The sequence below is a fragment of the Symphodus melops genome (genome assembly GCF_947650265.1).
Source record: "Symphodus melops genome assembly, chromosome: 5".
NCBI classification, from domain to species: Eukaryota; Metazoa; Chordata; class Actinopteri; order Labriformes; family Labridae; genus Symphodus; species Symphodus melops.
This window is the reverse complement of record NC_136695.1, coordinates 20,962,602-20,989,842: the sequence shown is the minus strand read 5'-3', so window position 1 is coordinate 20,989,842 and position 27,241 is coordinate 20,962,602. Positions and strand designations below refer to the sequence as shown.

Genomic DNA, 27,241 nt, shown 5'->3' with positions numbered 1-27,241 from the left:
ACATTTAGATGACTGTATTTTTACAGGATCATACTTAGAAATCAAGAGAAAACATATTTTCTTACATCTCTCGAGAGCAATTTTAAAGTGACTATTATTATCCCGCTGACAGATGTTCAGTTTTGCAGTAAGGTGAAGTCTGTTTATATGCACATAGATGCTGCTGTTTAATGTTTTTCAAAGCCAGCATTATGCCTCCTGGGAGTATCTGCCCAGCAATTTTATAATTTTAGGTATTCCATGACTGTGATCGGGACTGACATGTCTTAAGAACAGCTAAGGATGTGTTGCAATGATGTTTTTGTTTAAACATTGATGCTACAAAATGATGTTTCTGAATTTGGTGAACACGCAGCCTTGTTTTCTAACCATCCTCCATCGTGAGAGGTTTGTTAGTGCTGCCTCCGGTTTTCAAATTTTAAAAGAACAAAGGAGTTCAAGCTTTTAAATGCAGATTGGATTACACTATAATATCAAGTGAGAAATGAAAGGGAGTGAGGTTGCAAATAATCTAACACTGGTAAACTACAATCTGTAGATTAAAGAGGCTCCAGTGTATAGAGGTTATATTTACTTGAAGCGGGCAGTCTGGGTTCAAATCAGACCATTGGCTCCTTTCGTCCACTCTCTCTTTCACTACATGGCCTTGCGGAACAGCCCTTGCATCTCAGTGCCAAACGAGCATGCCTGATAAAGATCTTGAATCTTAGTCTTGTTCAATCTTTTTTAAATACTTTGAGCTCAACCAAGAAAAATAATTCCCCTCTTCCTCCCATTTATTAGGGTGTTGGTTGAAATACTATTCATCTTGAAACAGATGTCATTTTTTCATTTGGGTGAACTGACCCTTTAACACCACAGTGTTGAGCCTCTAGTTTCTCCGCCTGAGCAGCCTGTCAAGAAACAGGATTTCCAGTGGCACTTCTTTTAAGCTAAAGCTCCTTTTTTGACAACTAAAGTGTGGTTTTTAAAGATTGACATTCAGTTTAGCAATTCTGAACTTGACTTAAGAACTTATTGAACTCCGATTCACCTTTTTATGCTGTATAGCAGACTCTTCCATGAACCTGCCTCACCTTCCCTCTTTAGCACACTTAATGATCTGTTCGAACTAAACACATAATTCCACCTGTTTCACAACACGCTCTGTTGAATGGCTTGCTTTAGTCTGTCTTACAGAGCAGACGCCTCCCTCCTTCCCTCGCCCTGTGTCTGTGTTTTGACTGATGTCTTTTCCATCCCGCTGCCCTCTCTCAATTAAAAAGAAAAAATGTCAGATCCTTTTGACCGGTACCTTGACTCGGCTGTTTCCACAAAACACAGAAAAAAACACACATCCCTGTCAGGCCTGTTCCCGCTCCTATTTTAGTCAAATGCTCCTCCGTATCCTCCCTTTCTTCCAGGCTTTTAAAGGTATGCCTGGTTTCCTAATCTGACATCATGACACACACTTGCGTAAGCCGAAGCGTCACATAGTTAATGGGTTTTAGCAAATACATTTCAACTGTAGCTGAGTAATGCTGATAATATACGGATAATGATCTTAAAATAGCCTCATATCCCACCCGGTACTTTTAAGGACACAGATTTATCAGCTTATGCCGTTAATGCACAAATCAACAAGTACGGAACATTTTCTTGAGACTTTTATTACAAATATAAGCCACATCCTCTTCCGACACAAGTATAACAGCTCGATTAGCACAAACATTTACAACATCAATGACTCCATTTTCACAGGATGTTTTCATCAAAACTCGTCTGAGTTGCTCCTGGAGTCTCGAAGCTCTGTGAGGGATGTCATCACCTCCTCTGTCGGCCTCCTCCCCAGCTGTTTACCCGACCTGCTCCTCACGCTCACTGTCCCACTCTCAACCTCTTTATCCCCCACCACTGAAAAAACACAAGTAAAGAAGTCATTCTCTGGAGTCTGAATTTGTGTGGTTGACTAAAAAACCCAAGTGACAGGTTCTACCATGAGAAGAATCCACAGTTTTCATCCTATTATTCATTCTTACCAAATATGTAGTTGTACTGGGCCAGCTGAGCAGAGCGAATCTTCTTATTTAAGGTGGCTCCCTGGTCGTCATTCAAATCTGCCATGAAGCCAGCTTCACAGAACTGCCGGGCCACCTTAAGAAAAGAGAGTTGACTATTTTTAAGATTATATCTATGCTGAGCGTCTCACATCAACGAGCATGTTAATACTGACGACAGAAAGTACACTTGGTATGCTTATGCTGGGAGCTCATCACTGACTGACCTGCTGGCTGTATGACTCACTGTTGCCCCCTACAGGAACCACCATGATCTGTGCTGGGGACAACCACAGTGGCCTGGGAAAGGGAAGAGAACGCAATGATGCTTTAACAGCTTCATAAAATGCATCCTTTCCGTGTCATTGACGTCTCCTCACCATTTGCCTCCAAAGTTTTCAGCCAGTATGGCGATCATTCTCTCCAGTGATCCCAGTACAGCTCTATGGATCATCACTGGCCTGTGCAGCTGTCCATCTCGTCTGAGAGAAAGAAAAAACATCACTCATTGATTCACTTTCCATACATCTGTGCACGTCACAGACACCTTAGCACATTACCGTTAACATTAACGTAACCTTCACTTCACAATCTTTAAAATCGGATGCAGAGAAAACAGCTGCATAGTGTTCTTAAAAACGATACTAAACCCATATTAGATGCTCCATTAATTACTTTTAGTGCTTAAACCTAACAATGGCAACATGGCAACTTAACCAACTTCAGCAGGATGATCAGATTACCATCCGATTTGAGACATAGCCGTTCTCCTTTAATATCTCTGAGATGATTCGATCATGATGACATTATACACAATCTTGCATTTAGTATTCCCTGTTTTTAAGTGTGCTATAGTTACTCGTTTATTTTAGGGCTTTTTACGCCTTTAAAATCGGAGATGGGACAGGGGATAGAGCCGGCAACCAGGGGAGAGGGAGTAGGGAATGTCATGCGGGAAGAAGGGCCGTAGGTCAAACCAGAGACCTGCTTTGACGACTGCACTGAGGCCAAAGTACAAAAAGCTCGCAAAACAACCACTAGGCCACCAGCAACCCATTTTTTGGTATTCTAAAAAATATTTTTCTAAAAATGTTCTTGCCACATTACTAGATTTTACCACATTTTTTAAATCACTGCTTTGATATCAACATATTTGTTATACCATGATGCGGGATTTGAATTTGAATGGCCAGAACCAGTGACCACAGGAGACCACGAGGGGAGGAGATGAGACTTATAACATCGAAAACAAACATTAATGCACCCTTGCCTGAACTCTTAAATTCAATCCAAGGAATAATCTTTGATAATAAAATCAGTTGCTAATGAAGTTAGAACTTTTTTATGTCAACTTGAGTGGTTAAAGGACATCCTACACACAGGGAGATTCTGTGGGTTCATCTAACCAGCTTCAAATGTGCCAATATGCAGATTTAGTGCAGATGTAGGAATGTTAAAATGATCGAAAGCCAAAAGCAGAAATTCATGACTCACCCAACATAGTGAAGGTCAAATCTGATTGGCAGCTGGAAGTCCAACTGGATCGTGGCACACTGATGTTGTCTTCCAATTGCATCTTTTATCTGGATGTCAATCTGTTAGGAAACACGCAAGAGCGAGTTACACAGCGCTTCTACTCCTGCCAAAATCTACAAATATGATTCAGACTTTTGACGCCACGGACACTGCAGGGGGACAAACTGCATTTTTGTGGACAAAAAGGGTTGCAGTTGAGTTTACAAGAGAAGCTGATCTAGTTAATTGTGGCTAACACACCCTAGCTAGATGGCAATAAGGAATGTTTTTTCTGTTTCACGGTGCGTGTTAAAGTGTGTCTAACCCCACCCTGATTTGACCTACCTCCACTCTGTGCCTCCACGTGAGCTCGATCATGAAATGTCTCTCTGAAGCTGACTTCCTCTTCATGCTAAATGACTCGTCGCATAAGTAAACAAGAAATCAAAATTGCCTCAAAGAAAACCGAGGTCATTCTCAAGTTCAGCCACTTATAATGAGTCATGAAGCACGAGTAGAACAGCTAGCACATTTCAGTTTTTATAGCTGTTCCTGTGGTCTGGGACAGTGTGAACTGTGGCTCAGAGATGTATTTGTTTATCACCAGAAGGAAACAAAGACCTCTGTGTTGCTCTTATCTTTGTCGTTGCAGTCTGGTTTCAAGGTTTCTACAGTTAAGATGTAAGCTGGTTAAACCTATGCAGAACTTAATGGCTGGACTACTACTAAAAGTGCTGAAGCATTTTTCATCAAAGAGTTAGACGAGAAAATAGATACCAACATTGTGTCTGCCAATGAACTGTCGTGCTAAAAATAGCAACTGATTAGCTTGATTAGCATACAGAGTGACAGTATATCTTCAGTTTATAGTGTAAGCTTCTATATGCTGCAATCTATGACCTCCACCTTTTATTAATAAATGCAGGTTAAGGTTGATTCAGACCAGTAAGAATAATATTTGTTCACAAAATCAGGATATGGAATAACATCAATTACAAATCACTAATGAGATCATTTTTAAGGGGCTTTTAGCATGAAAGAATTTCAAATTATTATTATTTTTTTGATTAGATCCCAGTGGTTTTTGCTGGCTTTTAGCAATTGCTATGATACATGATGTTTACACGTGTATGTGGAAATCTGTTTCATTTATTGCGTGTCGCCCTTTGTGCTGACCTTTGGTCCGTAGAAAGCTCCGTCTCCTGGATTCAACTCCCAACGTTCACCAAACTGCTGCAGACTCCTCTCCAACTGCTACACACACACACACACACACACACACACACACACACACACACACACACACACACACACACACACACACACACACACACACACACACACACACACACACACACACACACACACACACACACACACACACACACACACACACACACACACACACACACACACACACACACACACACACACAATACAGGTACATTAATGCACATTATGACTGTCATGCTGGTCTTTAAGTGTGTATATTAAGGAGCTGTGGGAGCTTGGAGCCTTTATGTTCAATTACACTCAATTGACTTTGCTTAAAACGCTGCTGTGTCGGCTATTTAAAAGGCGTCCAATGGGAATTAGAGACACGAATCAGCCCAGCAGCCCCACAAAGAGCAGATTGCCGTTTGAAAGTACCCCTCATAGAGCTGACTGATTAAATGGACATCATCACACCAAGTCATTCGTTAAAAGCTTTTCCTCTGCAGTGATGAACCACACCGTGTTCTATGCATTTAGTGGCCTTTGACTATGACATACAACGCTGTGTGTGCTGGTTTACCTGCTCAGCATCATCCCACTGCTCAGGTTCTCCGAGGCACGGTGTAGGACGAGTAGACAAGAGGCAGTGGAAGGAAAAACCGAACACTTGATACACGCGCCTCACAAAGTCCAAACACGCCACAATCTCTTCTTGCAGCTGCAGAGAAAGAAAGAAAAAAACAACAGCTGAAGACAAGGGAAACAAGGGATGTGGAGAGGGACACTTGTGTTTGTGTTTTAATAGTACATTTGGATTGGATTCTAAGAAGAATAAATCTGTAAAATGTATTTACTGTAAACTCCGAAGATTAAATTAGCATCTCAGCAACAAAGAGTAAGGATCATCCTGTGACCATGATCAGGTTTTTAACAGGTCAACAGAAGGAGGAGTGGAAGGGCGTTTGTGTATGGGATCAGGATTACACAGACTGTGGAGCCACCAAGATGCACATACGGAGGTGTAATGTTTGAACAAAGACCTTCATTCATTCAGGCTGAGGCCTCCTGGAATGTCTCAGGAGTTATTTGAACAACCCATCTAATCACTGTAATACGGCTCCACGTGTGTCCAATTCGTGATTCATACTCCCCACACAACACTGTCAGTAGTGTGCAGAGGTGTAGAGAAGGGAACTTTCCAAATAAAATAATGTATGCATTCTCTTATATGGGGGGGGGGGGGGGGGGCAGTGTATGTACCTGCTCAGGTGTGCAGAAGATGTGGGCATCATCCTGGCAGAACCGTCGGACACGAGTGAGCCCACCCAGTGCTCCAGAGAGCTCGTTACGATGCAGCGCGCCGAAGTCGGCCCATCGCAGGGGGAGCTCCCTCCACGAGCGAACACGCTGCTCAAACATAAGACTAATCACAAGAGAGGAGAGTGAGACACTGTCGGGGGGGGGGGTTGTAATAATGTGTGTGCGTGTTTACCAGTGTGCAGGACAGTTCATGGGTTTGAGAGCGTAGGTCTGAGCGCCCTCTGATGTCACAGTGAACATGTTCTCACTGTAGTGCTCCCAGTGGCCAGAGCGCTCCCATAATGCCGTGCTGTACAGAGTCGGGGTCACGACCTCAGTGAAGCCCCGCCTTCGGTATTCGCTCTACAAGATGTCAGGAAGGAAGGACGTGCGACAATGAGTGCAGGACTGGGTCAGACTGTCACAACAGTACGATAACTGAAGGCTAACAAGAGCAATATCCTGACAGCTGATTTCAACATGCCCGCCCCCGGGATGCATCAACACAGCACTTGTTAAGTTTGTGTGTGATGGATGATTATTTGGAAAGCATTCCATTTTTTCTACATTCCCCAAAAAGACAGCTGAGGTCATATGTGGAGCTCTCATAATCAGCTTCAGTGAAGTTCATTATGATGCATAAGCAGTGTGTCTCTATAAAATGCTCTTACCGAGAACTAAGTAATGAGTCTACTTTTTGTTTTCCGTTTGCAAACAGTCAGTGACAGAGATGTTACAAGACTTTATGTTCACCTTGATGAAGTCAGTGAGGGTGTTATAAATGTGGGCTCCTTTAGGCAGGAAGAAGCAGCTGCCTGGACTCACGTCGTTAAAAAAGAACAGCTCCTGGTCCTAGAAAATCATGAAAAAGGTACATTTAAGACTTGCACACACATCTCTATCCTCAGATTTTAAGTGATGCATCTCTCTTTTCTCACCGTCCCAATTCGTCTGTGGTCTCTCCTTCTCGTCTCCTCCTGCTCTCTTTCCCATATTTCCCTATCCTTCTCGCCAGGAAAGGCCACACCTAAAAGACGCGTCAAACCTGAGGACTCCGTCTGATTGGTCAGGGTCACGGCGGACAGCTAGGATGAAACGGAGGATGAGTGGGAGGGGGCGAGGGAAAGAGAGAATGATAATGAGCAAACAAAGAGGTGGAGAAAAAGAAAGGGAGAGTGAGGCCAGAAGAGGAAGGGGTGACAGCAGCAAGACTGATGGATGGCAGTGTGTTTGTAAAGGCTGAGAACAGGAATCTGGCCTCTGACAAACACAACATCCTGTTGCTGATATTTCCAGCCTGTCTGCCATGGAATCTCAGTCTGCCCAGCGACAGCCAAGTATGGAAACTCCTCCCTTTTTCTGGATCAATAAAGATGAGGAAATGTAATATTCCCCAGCAGGTAATCCAACAGGATGGATATTGCCCAGAGGGTCCAAAATAAAATGTATTTTTAGTGATAAGACGAGGTTAACCCTACATCTTTGAATGACACATTTAAAGAAAAAGCTGTAAATTTGGAATTTTAAAATCATGGTAACGAAGCATCACCAAAGTCGACGTGCCTGATTTTAATCAGTGTTTTTATTTCAAGAGACCTGCTATTACTCCTTAAAGTGAGCAGCAGGGTGGACAAAATGAAAGGGAAGGACAGCAGTGAATAGAAGGAGAATTAAAAAAAAAATCACTAACACACCTGGAGCATCTTGAACACCTTGAGGAGGCCGGTGTGTGGAAGAAGGGGGCCGCTGCAGACTGAAATGTGGTCCCCACACCTGAGTCACACCAGAGCGATCAAACCAGTTTAATAAATGTTTCCAAAATGAAGAGCAAGACAACATTAGGAATGAGTGTATTAAGTTATTACACAGGCATATTATAAAAATACATGCCTGTATACCGTGACGATGGGGCCTTGCACCTGCTCCTCCAAGAGCTGCAGTCTGAGCTTACTGTCCTATAACATAAATAACCCACAACAATGATCATATGGAAGTTTGCTATGGACAGCGGGGACATGCTTTATCATCATGAATAAAAGGTACAAAGATCCACAGCTAAAATGTATTTTGCTGCTGAGCTCACTCCGTCGTCTTCTGCACAGAGCGACCCCCCCCCCCCCCCCCCCCCCCCCCCCCCCCCACCCCCCACCCCCCAGACAGCGAGATGGGAGCCGTGATAGAGTAAATGCTTTCAGACATGATCATGAGTGTATTGTTACAACAGAGACACTGGTGTTACTGACATGGAAGAGTTCCCGGATGTCGTCTGTATTCAGCTCCAGTCTGGACAGAGGGATTTTGAGGGCTGCGGTCTGTTTACATCTGTCCTCCACATCACTCAGAGACAGGACGCTGTGTGGGGAGGACAGAGTTCAGCCAATCGAAAGCAAACGAATTTGTTGCAATAAGACACATTGTTATGCAGCAACAAACACAAGACAGGTCGGATAGTTTATCCTTGTCAGAAAAATGGCTTCATTACAGCAGCATAAACTAATTAATAGTAGGTATTTGTATCGGACCTCATAGTTCGGTGTGTGTAGTTGTACAAAGAATACATTTGAGTGGAGAACCATGAGCAATCCACTCAGAAATCCTGGTGGCGGTGATGCTAATAGGTGTTTTACAAATACTTTGAAACATCAATTGAAGGGAAGAAGCAGCCGCAACAAATCACAAGAAGAAGTGACATAAGAGGACCCGACGGAGCTGGAACACCTGCCTGCTATGTGTGGAAACTTTGGCTTGACATCACTGAATGAGATTGGAAACTCATCAAACATGCTCATGATCATTAGACGGCATCATCCAGATGTGCCGATCACTGATCTATCCCTGCTGTTTTATTATAAGCCTCAGGATGTGAAAGCAAGGGGTTGAAGGTATAAGAGAAGCTCGTTGCTTTTCCATTTCAACAGCTTCATGTGCATATGAAGAAGTAAAGGACCTCAGCTTCAAGTGTGCATAAACCTTGTTACAGCGTACCACCCTTTATCAGACACATCTGAACATGTTTAGCAGTTAGATATCTCACCTGTTGTCCAACAGATGATCACAGTAAAGCCCGAGCTCGGACGCTTCTTCTCTGCACACCTCGGCACCAAATTCCCTCTCCAACACAGCGCCCAGGACACAGGCTCCTGTCCTCCATGCTGCCTAACAAAGGAACCAAGGTGGAGGGCTGGTTGAGGATACATCGACTGCATACTTTGAAAAGTGGAGTGGATTAAGAAGGTCCCTATTGAGTCTACATTAGATGTAAACTCCTATATTACAGAAAAGGACATTTTCAAATACTTATCTGATTAGATCAAAGGAATAAAAAGAGACTAGTTCCATCAATAAATACATTAAAAAACAACAGTTATTTTAGTATGAAATCTTGCTTTATGTTGCATCCTTTACCCTGGGTGGTTTACTACTGAAATCAATAACAAATGGCTGATAGAAAACTATAAATCTACAGTAAAGTTTAGACAAATTAAAATGATAAACATTTAGTTTACAAGAGTGATTACCTGCTTTCCTTCTACTGTGTCAAACCCCAGAAGTTGTAGTTCACAGTCTGTCTCGAGTGGCCGCCCAAGGTCCCACAATTCCCCGTTCACTGTGCTGACCAGAGCTCCTTTCACACTGCAATTAAAAGGGATCATATTATCCAAATGCATGCAAGTTAAATAAGGCTGCATTTCTGTATGAATTCTATATTTATAATAATGGCAGACAGTAGTTCAATCCGTAGGGACTTGGGTTTGGAACCAGAGACATCCCAGGTAAAGTCCCATTGCGGACAAACAAATGAAAGTTGGTCTGGTTGCTGAAGAGTTGCCCAGGCACTTCCTGAGCACTGCCTAGATGCCCTTGTTAAAGACCTCAAACCCCCAACTGCTCTGGTTGCATTAATGTATGTCCATAGGTTGTACATGTGTATAATTCAAGCAAATATGTGTGAGAGGCCCATCTCTTAAAAAGAAAAACAGATTTCCCCACAGGGCTTAATAAAATATGTGAAATTATTTTTTTTTTAAATTTACCGAACACTTTGTGCAACATAAAGAGGTGTAGTAACGCCAGCTGTTCCCTTCACTGTCCGGCCGTCAGCCAGTCGAATACTGAGCGGTGTTTCCGTGGCTTCAACTCTCTTCTTATTGGACCGTTTTTCACAAAGGGACTCAAACACTTGCAGCCGCTGAGAGAGAGCTGGACAAACCTGCAGCCAGACAGAAGAGATGTAATTAAGGGATAAAAACAACATCTCCACACACACTTTGACCTCAGGAAAGGTAGGAATGGCTGCTGGGCTGCATTAGAAATAACTTAGTGTTAGTGATAGGCTACATTGTTGTAAAGAGATATTCTAAAGATAAATTGGGCTCATACTAATGTATTAAAACATAATTACATTAATGCACATAGTGCATTAAGTTCAGCCTGATTATTCTATTATATGAAGGAAATATACAAAACTTCAAAGAGGGGGGGGGGGGGGGGGTAATTTGTTTGCCTCACTCATACAACACTGTTTTTATTCATTACATCACATGAACTCTCTTCAAAAACAAAGTGAAAAATGTCCTATACTTCAAGTGGCAGACAATAAAAACAGAGATAATCATGCTTTTATAAGAGTAGCCTGCTAGCTAAAACACAATAGTAGCTTCCTTTCCTTGAGCAACAGCTGCAGACACTGACAGAAGACACCATGTTCTGGTTGCTAATGTTAGCCTAAGCTACTGTACTGTAATAACAAGCTTGATCACCTTGCTGTACCTCCTGTGCGCGCGCAGCGTTGCACGGGCCGCCGATCGGCTGACAACCAGCCGAAACAGCTGAACTACCGCCATCCAAAACACGCCTGCCTAAACCTACGAATTCATCCTCAGATATCTCACATCACTGTCAACCTTTCTCTGTGAGCGGCCATAACACCGGAAGCACAGATAAGACGAAGACTGTGACGTAGTGACGTTGCCACGAGACAACGTGCTCGCTCAAAACCAAACGTCCACACTCAAGAGAGAGAGAGCGTCAAAACAGCAGCTCTATCACGCAGACTTGAACGTGTTGGAGATACCTCCATCTAAAAATCCTGACAAGCATGCACTCTCAGATCATTTTTCTCCAGACAGGATTGAAAACGATGATCAAATAGTGATGCAACAGTTTATAATGTCGCAAAACACAAGTCCCATCAATAATTACATTGAATCAGCTTCAGTTCTGCAGCTGCAAAGACTTTAACACGAATACACAGACCTGCAGCATGTCTACTGTCAACAAGGTGGACCAGCACTCATTCTGCTTTAAGAGCAAACTACTGAGGTTACAGCTGCATCTGTTCATCTAGAGCCCGATGCAGTCAATCTTTTAGACCAGAGAGTTAATGATGAAAATTAACATTTATATTGTTTAAATGTAAAGTTAATGGTCGAATCACTGACACATAAATTCTAATCTTGTGAAAACTACGAGGACGCACTGAAATCAGTTTACAAGTGTATCTAACTGCATGGTAAATTGTGCATGGTAATTTTGATTGTTAAATATAAAGTAATCCATGCTTTAAAGTTTATATTAAATGTGCAGAAACGGGCTTTAGATATTTAGCCTGGTTCCGAATCTGTCTCGTCGTACTACGCCAACAGCGGTACGTAGAAACATGAGTTAAGGAGAGATGAGCTAAAGTGGTGCAGTTCAGCCAAACGGCCACTTGGGGGAGATAGAGCAGCTTTAAAAAGAGGGGTCACACCGTCGTCTAATAAAAAACAAATTCATCTTTAAAGGGCATTAAAGCATCTCATTTTGAAAGAGAGCTGCCAAATTCATTTTAAGATACGTTTTCATTGCACTTATCGGCGAAGCCGACATTTTCAGTTTAGTCAATTAATTAGAAACTCTGCATGACATTATGCATATGGGACCAGCTCAAGTAATTGACTTCCCACTAAATGTTCACAGTGCATGTTTGCAAAAAGAATTTTTTTTTTTGTCCTCCTGCAGATTAATATGGCATGGATTTACTGTGAATAACCTTTAAAAATGTTGCACTTCCTCAAAATGTTAAACATATTAATGAAGTAAAAAAAAAAAATAGAAAGGCAAAGGCCAAAGTTAAATATTTACATGTTCAGTGTAGCAGTAAAGATGTTGGCACAACGCTGAAACATTAAGGTCCCTCAGCTTTACAATGTACTAATTTAAATACACAGCGTGTAAGCAAATGGAAATTAACTGTACAGCCATTGGTTAGTGTATGTGAGGTCATGGCTGCTCCAATGAAACTGGGTCTGTCTGTGTCACAATGTGTTCAGTGGGTGCTTCAAATATGGTGTGTACATTATTTAAAATGGAAATGGTTTTCAAAAAACACTGTGCATTGCAGTGTGCAAAATGCTCAGAGGAATTAACATAAAAGAGGCTGAGAGAGTTCTCTGCAAGAAGTGATATAAAGCAGCAAATTCCCTTGTTAAAGAAAAACACCACACCAGCTGCTTAGAGTCATTGGTGTAACCAAAAAAAAAAGATAAACATTGTGATGTTTGGAAAAGAGACTTATGTCCATGAATTAAATCCTTTTGATTTGTCTGCTGTTTTTGCTTCAGACAAGAAAAAAAAAAAAAAAATGGCTGCATCTGCCTCTTTGTGTATGCATACTGAATGTGATTTTCAGTGTGTGCATATTCTTCAACCCAGAAAGGATTGGACACCCAAACACCAGTGATAAAGCATCATTGATGAGAACAGCAGTAGAGCAATTCAGCTTATAAAATGTACATAGACCATTAGAAATGTCACATGTTCAATTTCAAACTCAATTACTCAAAGTAGAGGTGAAGAAAAACTAAGAAAAGTTACATACATGGACAATTAAAATGGTGAATTTGATAGTTACTGGGTGAGCAGGAACCTGTGTATAGAAAATAAATACAGCGTTCACACAGTAGAGTTTAAGGTTGGTGCTTAGCTGTTCTGCACATAATATAATATTCAGTAAAACATCAGTACACTGATGATGTGCTAAGACCGCAGCAACAAACATGCTCCTCGTTATATTCTTACAATGCATGTATGCACAAACGTCATGGAGATACATTTGCAGTAAATCTTGATGACTTTTAGGTCAGAAACAAACCACTCTCCATGAGAGCAGAAGGTGAGCACAGGGGCTTGAGGGCAAAAGGATGAAAATAGCAAAGAAACAAAAGAAAGGAAGGGGCCAAAATAGCAAAAAATATCTGAAATGAACCACTGTCAAAACAGTCCTAATCAGCTCAAATGGTTTTGCCCCCTTGATACCATATACGAGAGCTGCAAAGTGAAAATGGCCAATTAAATCTGGTAAAAAAAAGTACAGCTAAATATAAAAGTAGTTTAATGTAAATGCAATATGAATGGCAGTAGTTGTTACTATACGATAACTATTTCTATGAAAAAACAGGCAGAAAACAAAAAGCTGAACAGCGCAAATAAATTACAACAGCGCAATTCAAGTCATAAATAGTGACCAAATAAAATACCTCCCCCCCCAGGTTGAATTGAAACTGTGGATTTTATTCAAGTCAGTACACTTTGAAGCCTAGTGTGAGTGTAGGTCAAGCTTGAATATTTCCCCCCCACCCACTACTGAGTATCTTCATGACTCAGTCTAACGTGAAGTGCGCACAGGAAAACATTTATGTTGGAAAATAAAAATGTACATTTATCTTCTCCCGCTTCTTCTGCAGGTGCGACAGATACTGCAGAGAAATTCTCCTGGGGCTAAAGCTTATCCAAGACCTCGATCACAGTAAATATGGGGTGTGTGAATGCGGATCAAAGTCCTCATTAACAGACACAAGAGCTTGAAGAGAAAACGCTGCATCATCTCACTTTTTTTTATATTTACAAGCTAAAGAGATATATTGTGGAAGAGATGGAAGGTGGAAAGGTTGAGCAAGAGAAGAACACTATTTACAGCAGGTATTCTGAAAATAAAAACAAGTGGTAACCTAAGCTGCAACATGTCACTTGAAATGTGAAATACAATTGTAGGACACAGCACACACCCAAACACTCGTGGAAGAAGAGCTTATTTTGAAACCTATTTTCAGCAATTTACAACATTTTTTTTACAGGTATAGTTTGATGTTTTGGGAAATATCATTATTGGCTTTATGGATCTTTAAAATTGTATTTGGGGAGAGTATAATGTTAGCTTAGCATAAACACTGGAAATAGGGCAGACGTCTAGCCTGATTCTCTAAACGGGTAACAAAAACGTAAGCTGTAGCTGATAGCAGTGACCAAGGATCATGTTGCTGCTGTGATGATTTCCAGCAGAAAGCTTCGACTCAATAAGTCACTGCAGCCTTCAAAAACTTCTACTTGTTATTACAATACTTTTACTTTTGTATTAAATAAACCTGTGAAAATGGTATTATGCATTAATGATGATCAGAAGTGTAAGGTTTGTATTTTAACCTTTTGATAGCCTGTTTCCCATTTACAGTCTTGATGTTAAGTTAAGCTAATTCAGCCCTGGCTTGTGTTGGATATTGAGGGAAAAGATGAGGTTTCTTCTGATCTTTTACTCACATCAAGAAACCAAAAAAAATGATTTCCTAAAATATCAAACTGCTGCTTTTCTTTTCACTTTTCTTCTGAAAATGATGTAACTTTATTGAGACCTGATGACACTAATCTACTGTGTAGGGAGAGAAAGAAAAAGATAGACTGAGGTTTGTCACACAACACTCTGTACTCTGTAAAAGATAACCTCACAGCTGCACTGTACGGTGTAGGATGACTGGCTGTCTAGCTCTAGCATGAAGTTTTAATAAGCTATTTACACACAGCCGAAGGTAGTTTTAATTCAAGCTATTTGACAGAGTAAAGATATCTAGGTTCATACCAGCAGGGCTAACACACATTCTGCACTTCGGCGCTGTCGTTTGAACTTCTCGTTCAGCCTGTCATAGACGACCGCTTCAGTAGCGTGGGGGTAGAAAAGGTCTCTTCTGTGCATGGAAGGGACCACCTGTAAAGGGAGGACCGGCCCGCTTGCCCCTGCGAAACCCCCCTATGGGTTGATCTTGGTAACGATGCTGAGAGGGGTTTCGGCCTCGCAGCAGGGGTCTCTGTGAGCCGGGGACTGAAAGCATTGGGGGTCGGGTAGTGGGAAGGTTGAGGAGGGGAACGGGGTTCGGGGTTTGATTACGGGACATAGCTGGAGGACTAGCGGGGGGCTTGTGGTGAGAAGGGGCAGCCGACTGTGAGGGGAGATGGGAAGGGACTGTGTCGACGGCGGGGGAGTTTGGCGTGGAGGGAGAGGTCGTGGAGGATGTGGGGGAGGGAGAAGGCAGAGGAAGAGGTAGATTTAAAGGCTCCTTCACTCTGCCCAGTAGTGGGAGAGGAACACCAGGGTTACCTAGGCGGAGGGGAGGGGGGGGATGTCGGTTGGCAAAAGGCTCTTTAATTGTGCCAGGGCGGAGCAGCTTGGGCGGCTCACCCAGCAATGACGACATGAGGGGTTGAGGGCCTAATTTGCCTCCTCTGGGCCCCACCCCGCCTCGCTCCACACCTTCAGGTCTGACAGGAGGAGGAAGAGTCAGGGAGCGATCGACAGGGACCAACACTCCACCGACCATGACAACAGAGGGAACGGCAGGATGGGTAGGTGGAGGGGAAATGCGCTGCGGCATGGGAGGCGGAGGGGGTCGGGGAATGGGCGGAGGCGGGCTGAAGAAAGGAGATGTGGGAGGAGGATGCTGGTGGAGGAGGGACGGAGGAGGACCCTGCATGTTGTCTACGTGGAAGGGCATTTGGAACTGAGCAGGTGGAGGAGGATGAGAATGAGGATGGGACGGAGGAGGGTGGAGATGTGCAAGGAGGAGATGTGGTGGAGGAAGAGGCATGGTGGGGGGCATGTCCTCGGCGCCACCCGGAACAATGTTGAGAGGAGGGGGGGCAGCGTGGGGGGAGGGAGGCTGAGCTTCCATGTATTCCTCCTCCTCGTACCACATCGCTCCCCCTGGCCGACTGACGACTCCTCCACCTCTCCGAGACCCTCTGCCAAACATGCGGATGCTCTCGACTGTCTTGATGCGCTCTCCAGCGAGTGGGCGGTTGGAGTAGCCCAGAGTTTGGATGGGTGCCCCTTCAGTGCAGGGTGAGACGAGTGTCTCGATACGATGATACTGGCTTTCCTTCTCACCAGGGCCAGGAGAGCCTAGACCTTTTCCTCTGTCTTCTCGTTTTCCACTCAGACCGCTGTCGTCTGAGCCCGTGCTCATCTTACGAGAGCCTGATGAGAGCCTCCTTTCTCCAATCCCTCTGTTGTTTCCCATAATCCTTAGCTGGCCGTGCTGTCCATCTTTTTTACCTTTTAAGTCATTACTTGGAGAAGAGGAGAGCGGCTTTCTCATTTCATCTTCCTTTAATTTTGTTCCGCTTTTCTTCCCGGCTCCATACCGAGAAGAAGAGGAGGAGCTGGTGTAGTCCCCGTTGCCGTTGCTTCCTGATGGGGTGATCACAGCATCCCAGGGTTCGCCACGATACGCGGTTGGCGAGAGGGTATGAACTCCAGATGAGCCTAGAGATTCTGGCAGACTCCCAGGCGTGTCCATAATTTCATCCTGGGTGGGGGTACAGGCGGCCTCGTCTCTCACCGGCGTTCCATCCACCCCATCAGGACTGACATCACCTAGAGCAAGACTAAAGCCTGGATTACCCTGCAAGAAACTGTTGATTTTTGATTCTAGACTGGGGGGAGAGACAGAGGGGACAGAGGGGCGAGGAGGGGGTGGAGGAGGAGGGGACAGCTGTCTCTCTTTCCCCCAGTCTCTGCTTCTGCCTGGTGTGTCTCGTTTGAAGCTGTTCCCTGTGCTCGATTTAAGTTTTGAAGTGGTTGGGCTAAGCAGAGTTTTTACGGCTGATGATTCTGGGGAGGTTCGGGTGGGAGGAGCGGAGGCAGTGTTGGTCACACTTTGCAGAAGGGACGATAAACCTGCACCATGACAGAAACAGAAGAGAGGAAAAAAAGATTACAATATAAGCACAAAACAGGTCAGTAATGTCCCGACTTTAAAAAGTGTGCATTTTACCAGGTGTGTTTGTTTTGGACAGAGCATTGAGAATGCCTTCAGGTGTGATGTCCACTCGTGACAGAATGCTGGCCAGTGCAGGGCTGGAGGGCGTCACTTTGGAGGCGGCTGACTGGCCAGAGGGAGTGGTGGGTGTCGCAGGAGACGGCCGAGCGGGGCTGGCTGCTAAGAATAAAAACATTACAAAAAGATAGAAAGTGTTTAAAAGCTCAGATGGTTCAAGTCCACTTAAAACGTGGACCAATAACTTTTAATGTGGTCTACACACCCGTTAAGGTCTCTGAGCAACATTTCTATAATCCTGAAATGTCTTTCAGTGTTTCTCTGTTCATTCATATTCATTTTTTTTGTTTTAATTTTGAGCATTTTACAGTGACAATATCAAGGTTTGTTCCAATGTCCAACTCGTACAGACGCTTTTTTACCTCCAAAGAAAAGCTGGGAAATCGACATGACAGATATGAAAACAGATAAAACTTAAGAAGAGTCACGTTAGTATTCAACGCTCCAATCTTGTGTATAATGGTCAATATTTTAAGCCTCATGGTGCTACAGGGGGGAAAGAATACAGTGTTATGTTTAGGATACATGTTCGATGTTTTTCTCACAATGACTTCTGTCTGCTAGTTGAACATTGGGTTTAATAATTATTTTTGAACATACCTGTATTTTTCATGGCCGATGTGAGCGAGCTAAGAATGGAGCTGATCTTTCCAAGATCCACCTTCTCCAGATTGACCCCCAGAGGGGTTGCTGGAGCAGAGGTAGGAGTCACTGCAGTTGCCGTGGCAGCAGCTATATTGTTGGCCTTGGAGGCTTTTGTCGGTGTGGTCGGAGATTTTAATGCTGCGTCTGACTTGGTAGGCTTGGCAACAGCAGCATGGCCCTTGTCGTTCTTCTCACCTGCTAGTAAAATAATTCAAAGGGTTGATACTTTTTCAAATCGACATGACAGCACAACTGGACAGCCTCATGTGGATCTGTCACAAACATTGGGACCCTCTGTAGCCACTAACCCCCTGCTGTGACAGCATTGGCCTCTTCATCAGACATGTCCATGTCCTCCGTGTCTCGGTTGTCACTTGGTAGTTCTCCATCATCCATGGCCTTGCCATCCAGCTCCGGATCCACCTGTGCTCTGCTAGGCCCCAGTCCCAGGAACGGGGAATCAGAGTCAGTGGGAGAGGGAGCGTCTTCAGAGGGGGAGGGGATGGGAGAGTCCTCGGTCCCAGGCAGAGTCGACTTGAGGGAATCCAATTTCCTCTTAAGACTGGCCACGCGGTTGGCGAAAGCGTTGTACGCCTGAGCAGAAAGAATCAGAATTATATGACAAATAATGGAAAGATAGTATGCTCCAGCTGAGCTCATCTAAACTGCTCCAGAGTTATTTTAATAACGTTAAAATAAATTGTATTTTGAAGTAAAACAGGAGCGGTGCCACGTAACATACTGTAAGTAACAATCACAAGGTTAACCTGCAGATCTTGTTAATTTCTCCAGATGTTCTCGTAACGAAAAATACAGATATTATTCAACTTAACACTCACATTGGCCACGATCTTAACCTCCTTATACTGCATCTCGTAGAAAATGTCTGCATTTCCCAAAGCTTCCAGCAGGGGAGGCCCCGTTTTCATCTCATTTTCAAGGAAGCTGACAAACTCCTGCAACTTCAGACTTCCATCCTCGAAGTCCTTCGCAAACTTGTTCCCTCCTGCTTTGTCTGGAACAGAAAAATATTTAAAAAACATTAAAATGTGGAAGCTTCATGTAGTTTAATACAACAAATCAATGACTAAGTTATGTTAAGATCACATTTGTTAAATTTACATTTCATAGGTCTGACTAATAAATTGGGGAAAATGACATCATATTTCAGTTAAAAACTGTATTTGTACAATGTTTGATTTCAGAGGTCTTTGTATTTATAACACGACTTCCTAGAAACATCTGTAAGGTCAAACTGTCTATTGTTTTAAACTAAAGCAGAACACACTGCAAACAAAGTAGACCAAGTAGAAGCACACACATTGAAAAAAGAGAAAGCCATCAGCTCTGCAGCCGAAGCGGAGCTGGACCGAACACACATCTGGTGGAATTGAGCAGTAAGCTTCTGAGCACAGTAATGACAGTCTCCCATGGCGGCGCTCGGAGTGGGCATTAGACAGCGGGCAGTTCTAGAGTTAAAGCAGACTATGCATGATCCGAGCACTAGCGTACAGATCAGCCTTCATAAGCACTTTGTCATCTTTTGCACCTGAAGTTTTATTTCTGTTATTCTGTTCTTTTTTAACATCTTTTTTGTTTTTTAAATGTGGACTACAAAATGATTATTGATTACACATTTTTTGTAACCGATTATTATTGAATGAATGAGTACTTGTTTGCCCCCCTAATGACAACACATTAATGTCTAAATAATTAATTCCAGGGTTTTAAAATTAGTAGGCTGATTCATATTCAAATGTGATTCTGTAAAGAACATGAGATCATTCTCGTTTAACAAATTAAGAGAAAAAACAACTAAATTACATCATTATATTATAGTGTTTGAAGTGCTATATTTCTAGGGGAGGGCCTCAAGGCTTTGTTTATTGTTTTTTGCTTTATTTGTAGAAATGAACTTTTAATCAAGGTACATTCATTTGATTGAATGTGAGATTTGTGCCTCATTCAAAGACCATTATTGGGCTTTCTAACAAAGGCGGCCCTGTCCGGTGACAATTGCCTCTGTTTTATAAACTCTGATGTGAAACGAGGACAATCACTTTCTCTCTCTCTTTTCTCATGTGTTTTCCTGAACGGACAGATTTAAATATTTTCCAGGTTTTCCAGGACATGTTGGAAGCCTGACTGAGCTCAACAAAAAAACGAAAAAAAATACAGCAGCACAACTCTTTCCAGAAACAACCTTACCTTAAAAAAAAACCTTGTGCTAAAGAATAAAAACATAAATACTCTTGCTGCATGCTATATTTTTTTGTTTGCTTAAAAAAAAAAAGTGCACGAGGGAGATGAAGTTTGAGAGGGAGGAAATGTAGGAGTGACCTCTGACCTTTAAGTCTCTTTAGAGCCTCTGTGCTGCAGACGTCCACCCTAAGAGCGGCCAGCTGCTTCTCCCTGAACTCCTCTTCTGCAACCTCCCGCTTATACCTGGACAACTGTTCAATGAGGACGTTCGGCTGTTGAAGAAAACAGAGAGCGCATTAATAAAGAAGATATGTTAGAGCTGTATAATGAAAATGATGCCAATACATAATCACACAGACTTACTGTGAACTCCTCCACAATCTTTGACTTGAGGGCAGCTTTGTTGACCACGGCTGGACAATAAATGTACAATAACACACAATTAAAACATATGACATATGCAAATATGAATAATCATTTACTTCTTCAAAATAACCAAACTGACCAGTTGCAGGAGGAGTTTCCTTCGTTTTTTCCTTCTCCTTTAATTTCTCCTTCTCTTTTTCTTTGTCTCTCTCCCTTTCCTTTTCTTTTTCCTTTTGCCTCTCTCGCTCTTTATCCTTTTTGTTCAAGCACGCTTTGAACTGGGCGATGACCTCCTCAGGGTACACGCTCCTCTCCTCCCAGATCACAAAGATCCGTTCCACAGACTTACGGACCTTCACATCTCTGCAACGTAAAAAAAAAAAAAAAAAAAAGGCACGTTACAATGTCAGCAGAAAGGCAGAACAACTCCTGAGATAACATCCTGCACTTTAAGTGTTTGCTCAGCACTCCTGAAAGTCTGCGTACTCACTTAATGAGCTGAGCAGCGTTGGGAAGGGCTTCTGCGAAGGCCGAACGGAACACAACGGCGTTCTTTCTCTTGCAGTTCTGAATCACGTCGTTTGCAAGGTAGAAGAGATTCAAACGGTGATTGTTGTCAGCTGGGGAAAGAAAAAAAAAAAAAGCAGATGAAGAGACGAGAAGGTAAGATTAATGTACAGAATATAAGGAAATCATTCAGGCACTCAAACATCAAACTGTTCCTGTGTGTTTCATAAACTTAGTGTGGACGAATAAAATGCTCCAAACTAAACAACTTTTTAGATATGAAACAACCACAAAATGATTGAATCTTTTTAATCCTCTGGCTGAGGTGAATTATTACTGATCTATAAATCAACATAAAACAGCGATTCCATCAAAAGTTAGTCCTACTTTTAAAAAAAACACCAAACTAACACAGGATATCTGCTGAGGAATGCTTTAAACATGCGTGTTCTCATCCTCTCTATCCGACAGATTCATTCATGTTTAATGTACGCTGAATGTAAACCATGGACGACCAATCTTATTCTGAGCCAGTAGGTGGCAGTGTGCACTTTTAAATGTGGCATGACAGCATGGCATGCTTTCCTCTGCGTGTTTACTTTCTTTTGAGGAGAGGAAGAGTGGGGCAGCAGCTAACATCATGTGGGAGGCTTCATGATCTTTGTAACGACATGCTAAACATCATGTCAGGATAACCGAATATTGGTAGACCAATAGCACACAGACCAAAATCACTGAGATTTATCTATTTGTATAAAAACAAACAGCAGATGTTGAAACTGTAAGACTTTTAAATATTTGTATATTTGGTATAAACATGAAATTGTCTGAGAGCAATGCTTATTAGAACACCATGTCATGAAAACCTCTTTATGTTTTATCATTTAAACACTCATCTGACTGATCAATGTTCATCAATCACGTTATTTAATATCTTCCATTGACATCAGTCCTTCAGTTGAAGCTGTCCCTCATCGTATCCTTTACTCGTCTGTACACTGAGCAGATCAGAGCACATGACGTCTGTGATAAGTTCATTCATAGTTCTGATCATCAAATATTTCCACTTCAAAAACTAATCCTGTTTGCCCGGACGCAGTGCTTCCTCAAATAGACTTTTCACTTACTGTTTAACAGCGGTATTCAATATCAGACAGTATTTCCTACTTTGCAACATTGTGCTGCATTTAGCCTCTGGTACACCGTGAAACCATGACCATGCTTAAACAAACTGTTTTCATGATAACTCAATCAAACAGTGACCAGAATAAGACGATGAAAAAGGAAAAGACAAAAGAAAAAAAAAAAAAGGTGTGTGCAGGGAAACGACTCCAGGTCACGTTTATCAAACATACTTTCAGCATCGACTAATAATGTGCTTTCTGTTCAGACATCGGATTATCTTCCTGGAACGTTTCATATTTGGCCTCAGTTATAACCTCAAAGTCAGAATCTAGGAAAACTTTCAGATCAGATAAAAACTAAATGAAATAAAATCCACACAGACAGGAAATCTCAGTTGAACTTTGGCTGATGTGATTTATTATCATTATTATAATTTTAAGTACCACATATTGAAACTGCGTCTAGCGTAAACCTACATTCAATAGCCCTGGTTTTTATTTACCTCAGTCAGTGAAATGGCGCTCTGTTTATTGTCCTTACAAGACGGCCTTTTGATTCTTTTCACACAAAACCCGTGAACAGCAAAGCTGGAGAGGACCTTTAAAGTGTCGACTTACAGCACAATGATGAGCTTTAATTTAAAGTTTTACTGTGAGGATCTGAAGATGACACGAGTTACAGTCCTTATAATATTTTATCTCCAATCAGAGTCAACGCTCGCTCATGCAGAGGCAAACACACTCACAGTTTAACCGGCATGAAAGAATACAACACTGCTGCTCCGTGTGTTGGATCAGGCTATTCCTTCAGACGAGACCAAGCAGCACTAACTTCATTTATTTCTTTACACATCTGTTTAACAAATTACACACACGAGAATATCCAAGTACGATCCAAAAAACGTTGATATCTTCCAGTAAACAAATCTGTCCCTTTAAAGGGCAAACACAATTTTTTTTTTTACAACAACAACAAAACCCTGAGGAGGATGGTTAACTACAGGACTGTGAGATGGAAGCACACATTTACAGCCCTGAGCAGCTTAAAAATGGGAAATTATTATTAATTTGAATACAGACACAGTTGGGTAGAAGCACCCTGTACCTTCTGTTTGGGGTTTTTTATGTAACAAACAGCTTATTTTATCCAATTGATTCAAAGAGTTCATTAAATGTGGTTTAGTTCAGCCGAGCTTCAAACACACAACATCCATTCAGAGCTTAACAATAAAACAACCGTCACACAGCACGACACATTTCCATCACAAATTAGAGGTTATTTATGTAACTTGTATATTATTGTATTTTTTCTGCCTAATTTCATTTCTCGGTTTTTATTTTGGAATTTTCCATTTCAAATTGTGATATTTAATCTTCTAGTGTTTTTGTGACGTAGTATTTTAATCTTTGTTCTCTGCTTTGTCTTAAGGCTTTTCATGTCTTGTGTGCAGCACTTTGAATTGACCGGTTCCTGAAATGTAGAGATACAATGACTTCACGTTACTGTTTTCCTCCCTTTTCATACATGATGCATTCAATTTCATTCCAATCTGTCCCAGCCACATATACCATCAGACAGTGGGATGGTGTGAGTCCATTTGGGCGGCCAGCTCAGAGTTTTGATCTTTCTTTGTAGTAATGAGTCTTTAATGTGTTAATGTATTAATGAGAGGTCACTTTCATGTCTGTTTTTTTACAAACACACCATCCGCACTAAAAGTTATGAACCTTTGTTTCTCAACCAACACTGGAGCATGATTTAATCCCATAATAAACATTTGAGAACACTGACTGATGACAAAGTTCACACTAGTGCAACGCTCGTCTGTAAAACAACTCAGTCAATAAATGTCTGAAGAGCCTTTTCATCACAGAGAAACTAATCCAACACAAATGTCCACAGTTTTATTAAAAACTATTACCCCCATCTTTAAATCTAAAGAGTTCACACTGCAGAGCATAGCAGATATAAATGACTGCAGACTGCTGGATGTCAGCAGGGCTTTACAGAAATAGTTATCTACTTTGGAGAATGATTGGGCCAGTGGTTTGTAGTTTTCTTGTACTTTAAAAAAAGGCCCATGTAGGACAGTGCATTGCAAATGATCCATAGATATGAACTCTTTGTTTAGCACGGGTTTACACCGGACTGACTTTTCCCTATGCAACGCCACGCTCTAATATTATAACTCTCAGCCAACAGTACATAATGATTGGTGGACTGACTGTTGCTCAATTGACACTGCTCTCTGAAAGAAAACAATGGCCGAACCTGCAGCAGCAGTTACCCATCTCAGTGAACGCTTTTATAATGCATCTCCATGGGTCCTAATGCAAGGGGGTTCAAAAGTGCAGTGCAAAGAGACACTGACTGATGAGACGTCCTCTCATTTCCAGCCTGAGAAGCAGACGAAATCAGCTAACTCTTCAAGATGTTCTCAGACTACAAAAACATTTGTCCACAATGTTTATTAAAATGTTTGAGCAACAATATTAGCAAGAGAGTGGCTAATTTACATGTATAAACTAGAGGTTTAACTTGGATTAATATTGCATAGTTTGAATCAACATCAGGTGTAATCTACTTGTCTAAATGTCCATATAAACGTGATTTTAAATGTGCACACTCGGGCTTCCACATAGGAATCCAAATCCAATCCAAACTTCTGCTACGTCTGACTTCAAAAAGACTTTTTCAACATGCAAAGATTCTGGACAGTCAATTTAAATATAACCTCTCATAAATTAAAGTATGTAACAAACAAATGTCAAAATTTACTTCTCAGAAAAAAACCCTGGAAACTTTACTTTTGGAAACCTGCTACAATGATGAAAAAAAAAAACGTAATGAAAAACACTTTAATCACTGTTAACTCACTGCACAAAACTTCACAGGAAACGACTCAAGTGTACAATATTTACTTTATGACTAATGTCAATTTCTCACTCAACAACAACTAATGTAAACCTCATTTATGATGCAGAAACATCCAATACTGTTACCCGCACTCGAGTTCACTTCATAACTCGAGTGGATTCATCACTCAGGAGGAAACTGAACCATTCACCACTCCACATTTAAAAACACTCCAAATCCTCTGAAAATGTCTTTGGTAAGTCTTTAGTTAGGGACCATGCACATGTCTCTAAACTGCATGTATGACAGTTGTATTTCTCAGAGGTCGAATAATAAAAACATTAAATAAGACCAACAACTATAAAACTGTAATGAAGTGAGCAGATTCATAAAGAGGGTGTGGACACAGAAAAATGCAAATGACTTCAGATGCACAAAAAAAGTGAAAACAAAAAATCAATGTTGACACAGAAAGCTTAAGCTGAAAAAAAAAATCAGGTTAAAATGGCTTTATAGCCGTCTAACTACTTATTTAACTAACTCTTTCAAATATTCTATATTTGATGATAGCTTGTGGGGATAGTTTTATAGTCATGAAATAGACACTGCAGAGGATGATGTATTAATGTAAGTAATTATGGGATTACATCCAACACCGAGGATAAAGTGAGAGCTCTCGTTGCCATTGCATCTTTTAAATAGACGTGCAGGACTGCCAATGTCATAGAGAGTGAATGTGTTGACATGTGAGGATGATGACAGACAGACAGACATAGCAGTTTGTGTTACAATGCTTTCTTGTGATAAAAAAATAAATACTTCCATTTTGCTTACAATTTCACAGAGCAAACCAAGGCAACCAACCAATCTGCAAATGTGCAGGTATACATTCAGTGTGTGAGAGCAGAGCTACATGTTCAAAGGTGTACGGGCATGCTGCTTGAGCTCTTTCAAATACTAAAGCTTAAACTAATAGTACTTGTGCAAAGACTGCTCAAAACGAGAAAAAAATCCAAAGGAAAGAAAGTTTATGGCTTCAGAAGTTGTTTGAGTACTGCATTATAAAAGCCTGAAACCACGATTTACTTCGAACTACTTTGATGAAGCATGTCTAATAGAAACCATTTAATGAGAGGAATTAGCATTTACCATGATCAAGCATTTGGCATTTTTTTTGCTGCATCATTAATTACTCATGTATGACAGTAACGAGGCAGACGCACACCTAAGTTGAATCCTGAAAAGCTAACTAATAACGTGTAAAATAAGCACTTGAGTGCATGGACGTGGTGCTAAATAGAGAGGCCCGACTGTAAACACTGCCATAGCATTAGCCTAGCTGCTAAACGCGGCTAATTTCAAGTAGACAACAACGACAGATTGTCAAAGTCGTAGCTTGTTAAAACATCACTTTAGGGATTAGCCTGCATTGTTGTTGTTGTGTTTTGTTTTTTTGCACAGGATTGCATTGCACTCGAGCTAAACTGGGTTAACAGGAAAAGCTCGGATTCAGTTCTGCAAGTTTATCCCGTCAACGGGTCAGACATGCATCTGAATTAGCCTGAGTCGAGCTAGCTAGCAGGGTTAGGTAACGTTTACTCACATTTCTTGAGCCACTTCATCCAGTAGCGAACAATAAGGCCGTGGTGCTTTTTGTTTTCAATGCACCAGGTTGATAGTCCCTGTATTGACTCCATAGTGTTGGATACTCCTTGAAACCTCCGGTCCAAAGACGCTTCGAGAGCAGCGTTGGAGCTGCGGGCTCCGTGGCCGCTTGCAGCCGCTGAACCAGCCGCCATGTTTGCTGCAGCTCTCCGGTGATCGGACGAGGGACAGAGCAGAGCTGAAGAAGACGACTAGAAACTAGAAACACGCCCCTCTTGATTTTAGTCATATAGATTACTTTATTCACACACACATAGGTCTTTCCCTTACAATTTAAAACGTACAGAATGATGATGATAATGATGTGATTTCTCCTGCTGCTCATCTGTTTCGTGTTTTCTTTTAACATGTTTTTAAATTTAATGTTTAATTTGTCCAGGGAGAAATTCAGTTAAAGAGAAATATGATTTTCACACATGCACAAACAGGACCTGTGGACATGCATTAATGCAGAGCTGTCAGAAAGAGGTCTGCTGCACATGGAGCGTGCCAGAGCTGTTAAGGGGTTTGGCATCTTGCTCAAGGGCACCCCGGCACTACTCGAGAAGTGCCCTGGCACCAGGACTTGGGCTAGCAACCATCCAGTTCCCAACCAAAGTCCCTGACTGATCTACTGCAGACTGCAAATCTGGATATTGAATCTGTATCATGAACATAGACTGTCCC

General features: G+C 41.9%; 2 protein-coding genes across 6 annotated transcripts; both read right to left on the bottom strand.

The window, feature by feature from the left end:
- Nucleotides 1-1,633: 1,633 nt before the first annotated feature.
- Nucleotides 1,634-15,078, bottom strand: tars2 (threonyl-tRNA synthetase 2, mitochondrial). 2 transcript variants are annotated; one of them, XM_079343087.1, is made up of 18 exons: nt 14,956-15,078; nt 10,100-10,275; nt 9,584-9,698; nt 9,100-9,221; nt 8,309-8,417; nt 7,956-8,020; nt 7,760-7,838; nt 7,004-7,150; nt 6,819-6,917; nt 6,259-6,428; nt 6,027-6,189; nt 5,347-5,484; nt 4,728-4,805; nt 3,531-3,631; nt 2,417-2,518; nt 2,264-2,336; nt 2,019-2,133; nt 1,634-1,893 (listed from the first exon to the last, which is right to left on the bottom strand). In XM_079343087.1, the coding sequence occupies exons 1-18, from the start codon at nt 15,067-15,069 to the stop codon at nt 1,751-1,753; spliced, it is 2,109 nt and encodes a 702-aa protein (XP_079199213.1). In that variant the 5' UTR covers nt 15,070-15,078; the 3' UTR covers nt 1,634-1,750. The 2 variants fall into 2 exon arrangements, with proteins under 2 accessions (XP_079199213.1, XP_079199214.1); XM_079343088.1 differs by lacking the exon at nt 14,956-15,078 and adding an exon at nt 10,826-11,118.
- rprd2b (regulation of nuclear pre-mRNA domain containing 2b) lies at nt 13,158-27,194 on the bottom strand. Of its 4 annotated transcripts, none has more exons than XM_079343081.1 (10): nt 26,514-27,194; nt 20,913-21,042; nt 20,562-20,785; nt 20,420-20,469; nt 20,202-20,328; nt 18,694-18,869; nt 18,163-18,448; nt 17,810-18,052; nt 17,147-17,311; nt 13,158-17,049 (listed from the first exon to the last, which is right to left on the bottom strand). In XM_079343081.1, exons 1-10 carry the CDS (start codon nt 26,707-26,709, stop codon nt 15,032-15,034), a joined length of 3,615 nt encoding a protein of 1,204 aa, XP_079199207.1. In that variant the 5' UTR covers nt 26,710-27,194; the 3' UTR covers nt 13,158-15,031. The 4 variants fall into 4 exon arrangements, with proteins under 4 accessions (XP_079199207.1, XP_079199209.1, XP_079199208.1 ...); XM_079343083.1 differs by having other exon boundaries at nt 17,147-17,308; XM_079343082.1 differs by having other exon boundaries at nt 17,810-18,049.
- Between the last annotated feature and the right edge of the window lie 47 nt (nt 27,195-27,241).

Coding starts and splice junctions, on each gene's coding strand:
- tars2 (XM_079343087.1), bottom strand. CDS start 15,069: ATGCACAGAAGAGACCTTTTCTACCCCCACGCTACTGAAGCGGTCGTC. Junction 5,485..6,026: donor TCTTCTGCACACCTGAGCAG/GTACATACACTG, acceptor CTTTCTCTGCAG/CTGCAAGAAGAGATTGTGGC. Junction 4,806..5,346: donor AGTGGGATGATGCTGAGCAG/GTAAACCAGCAC, acceptor GTGTGTGTGTAG/CAGTTGGAGAGGAGTCTGCA.
- rprd2b (XM_079343081.1), bottom strand. CDS start 26,709: ATGGCGGCTGGTTCAGCGGCTGCAAGCGGCCACGGAGCCCGCAGCTCC. Junction 21,043..26,513: donor GATGAAGTGGCTCAAGAAAT/GTGAGTAAACGT, acceptor TTCTTTCCCCAG/CTGACAACAATCACCGTTTG. Junction 18,870..20,201: donor GGCTCTAAAGAGACTTAAAG/GTCAGAGGTCAC, acceptor TTTCTGTTCCAG/ACAAAGCAGGAGGGAACAAG.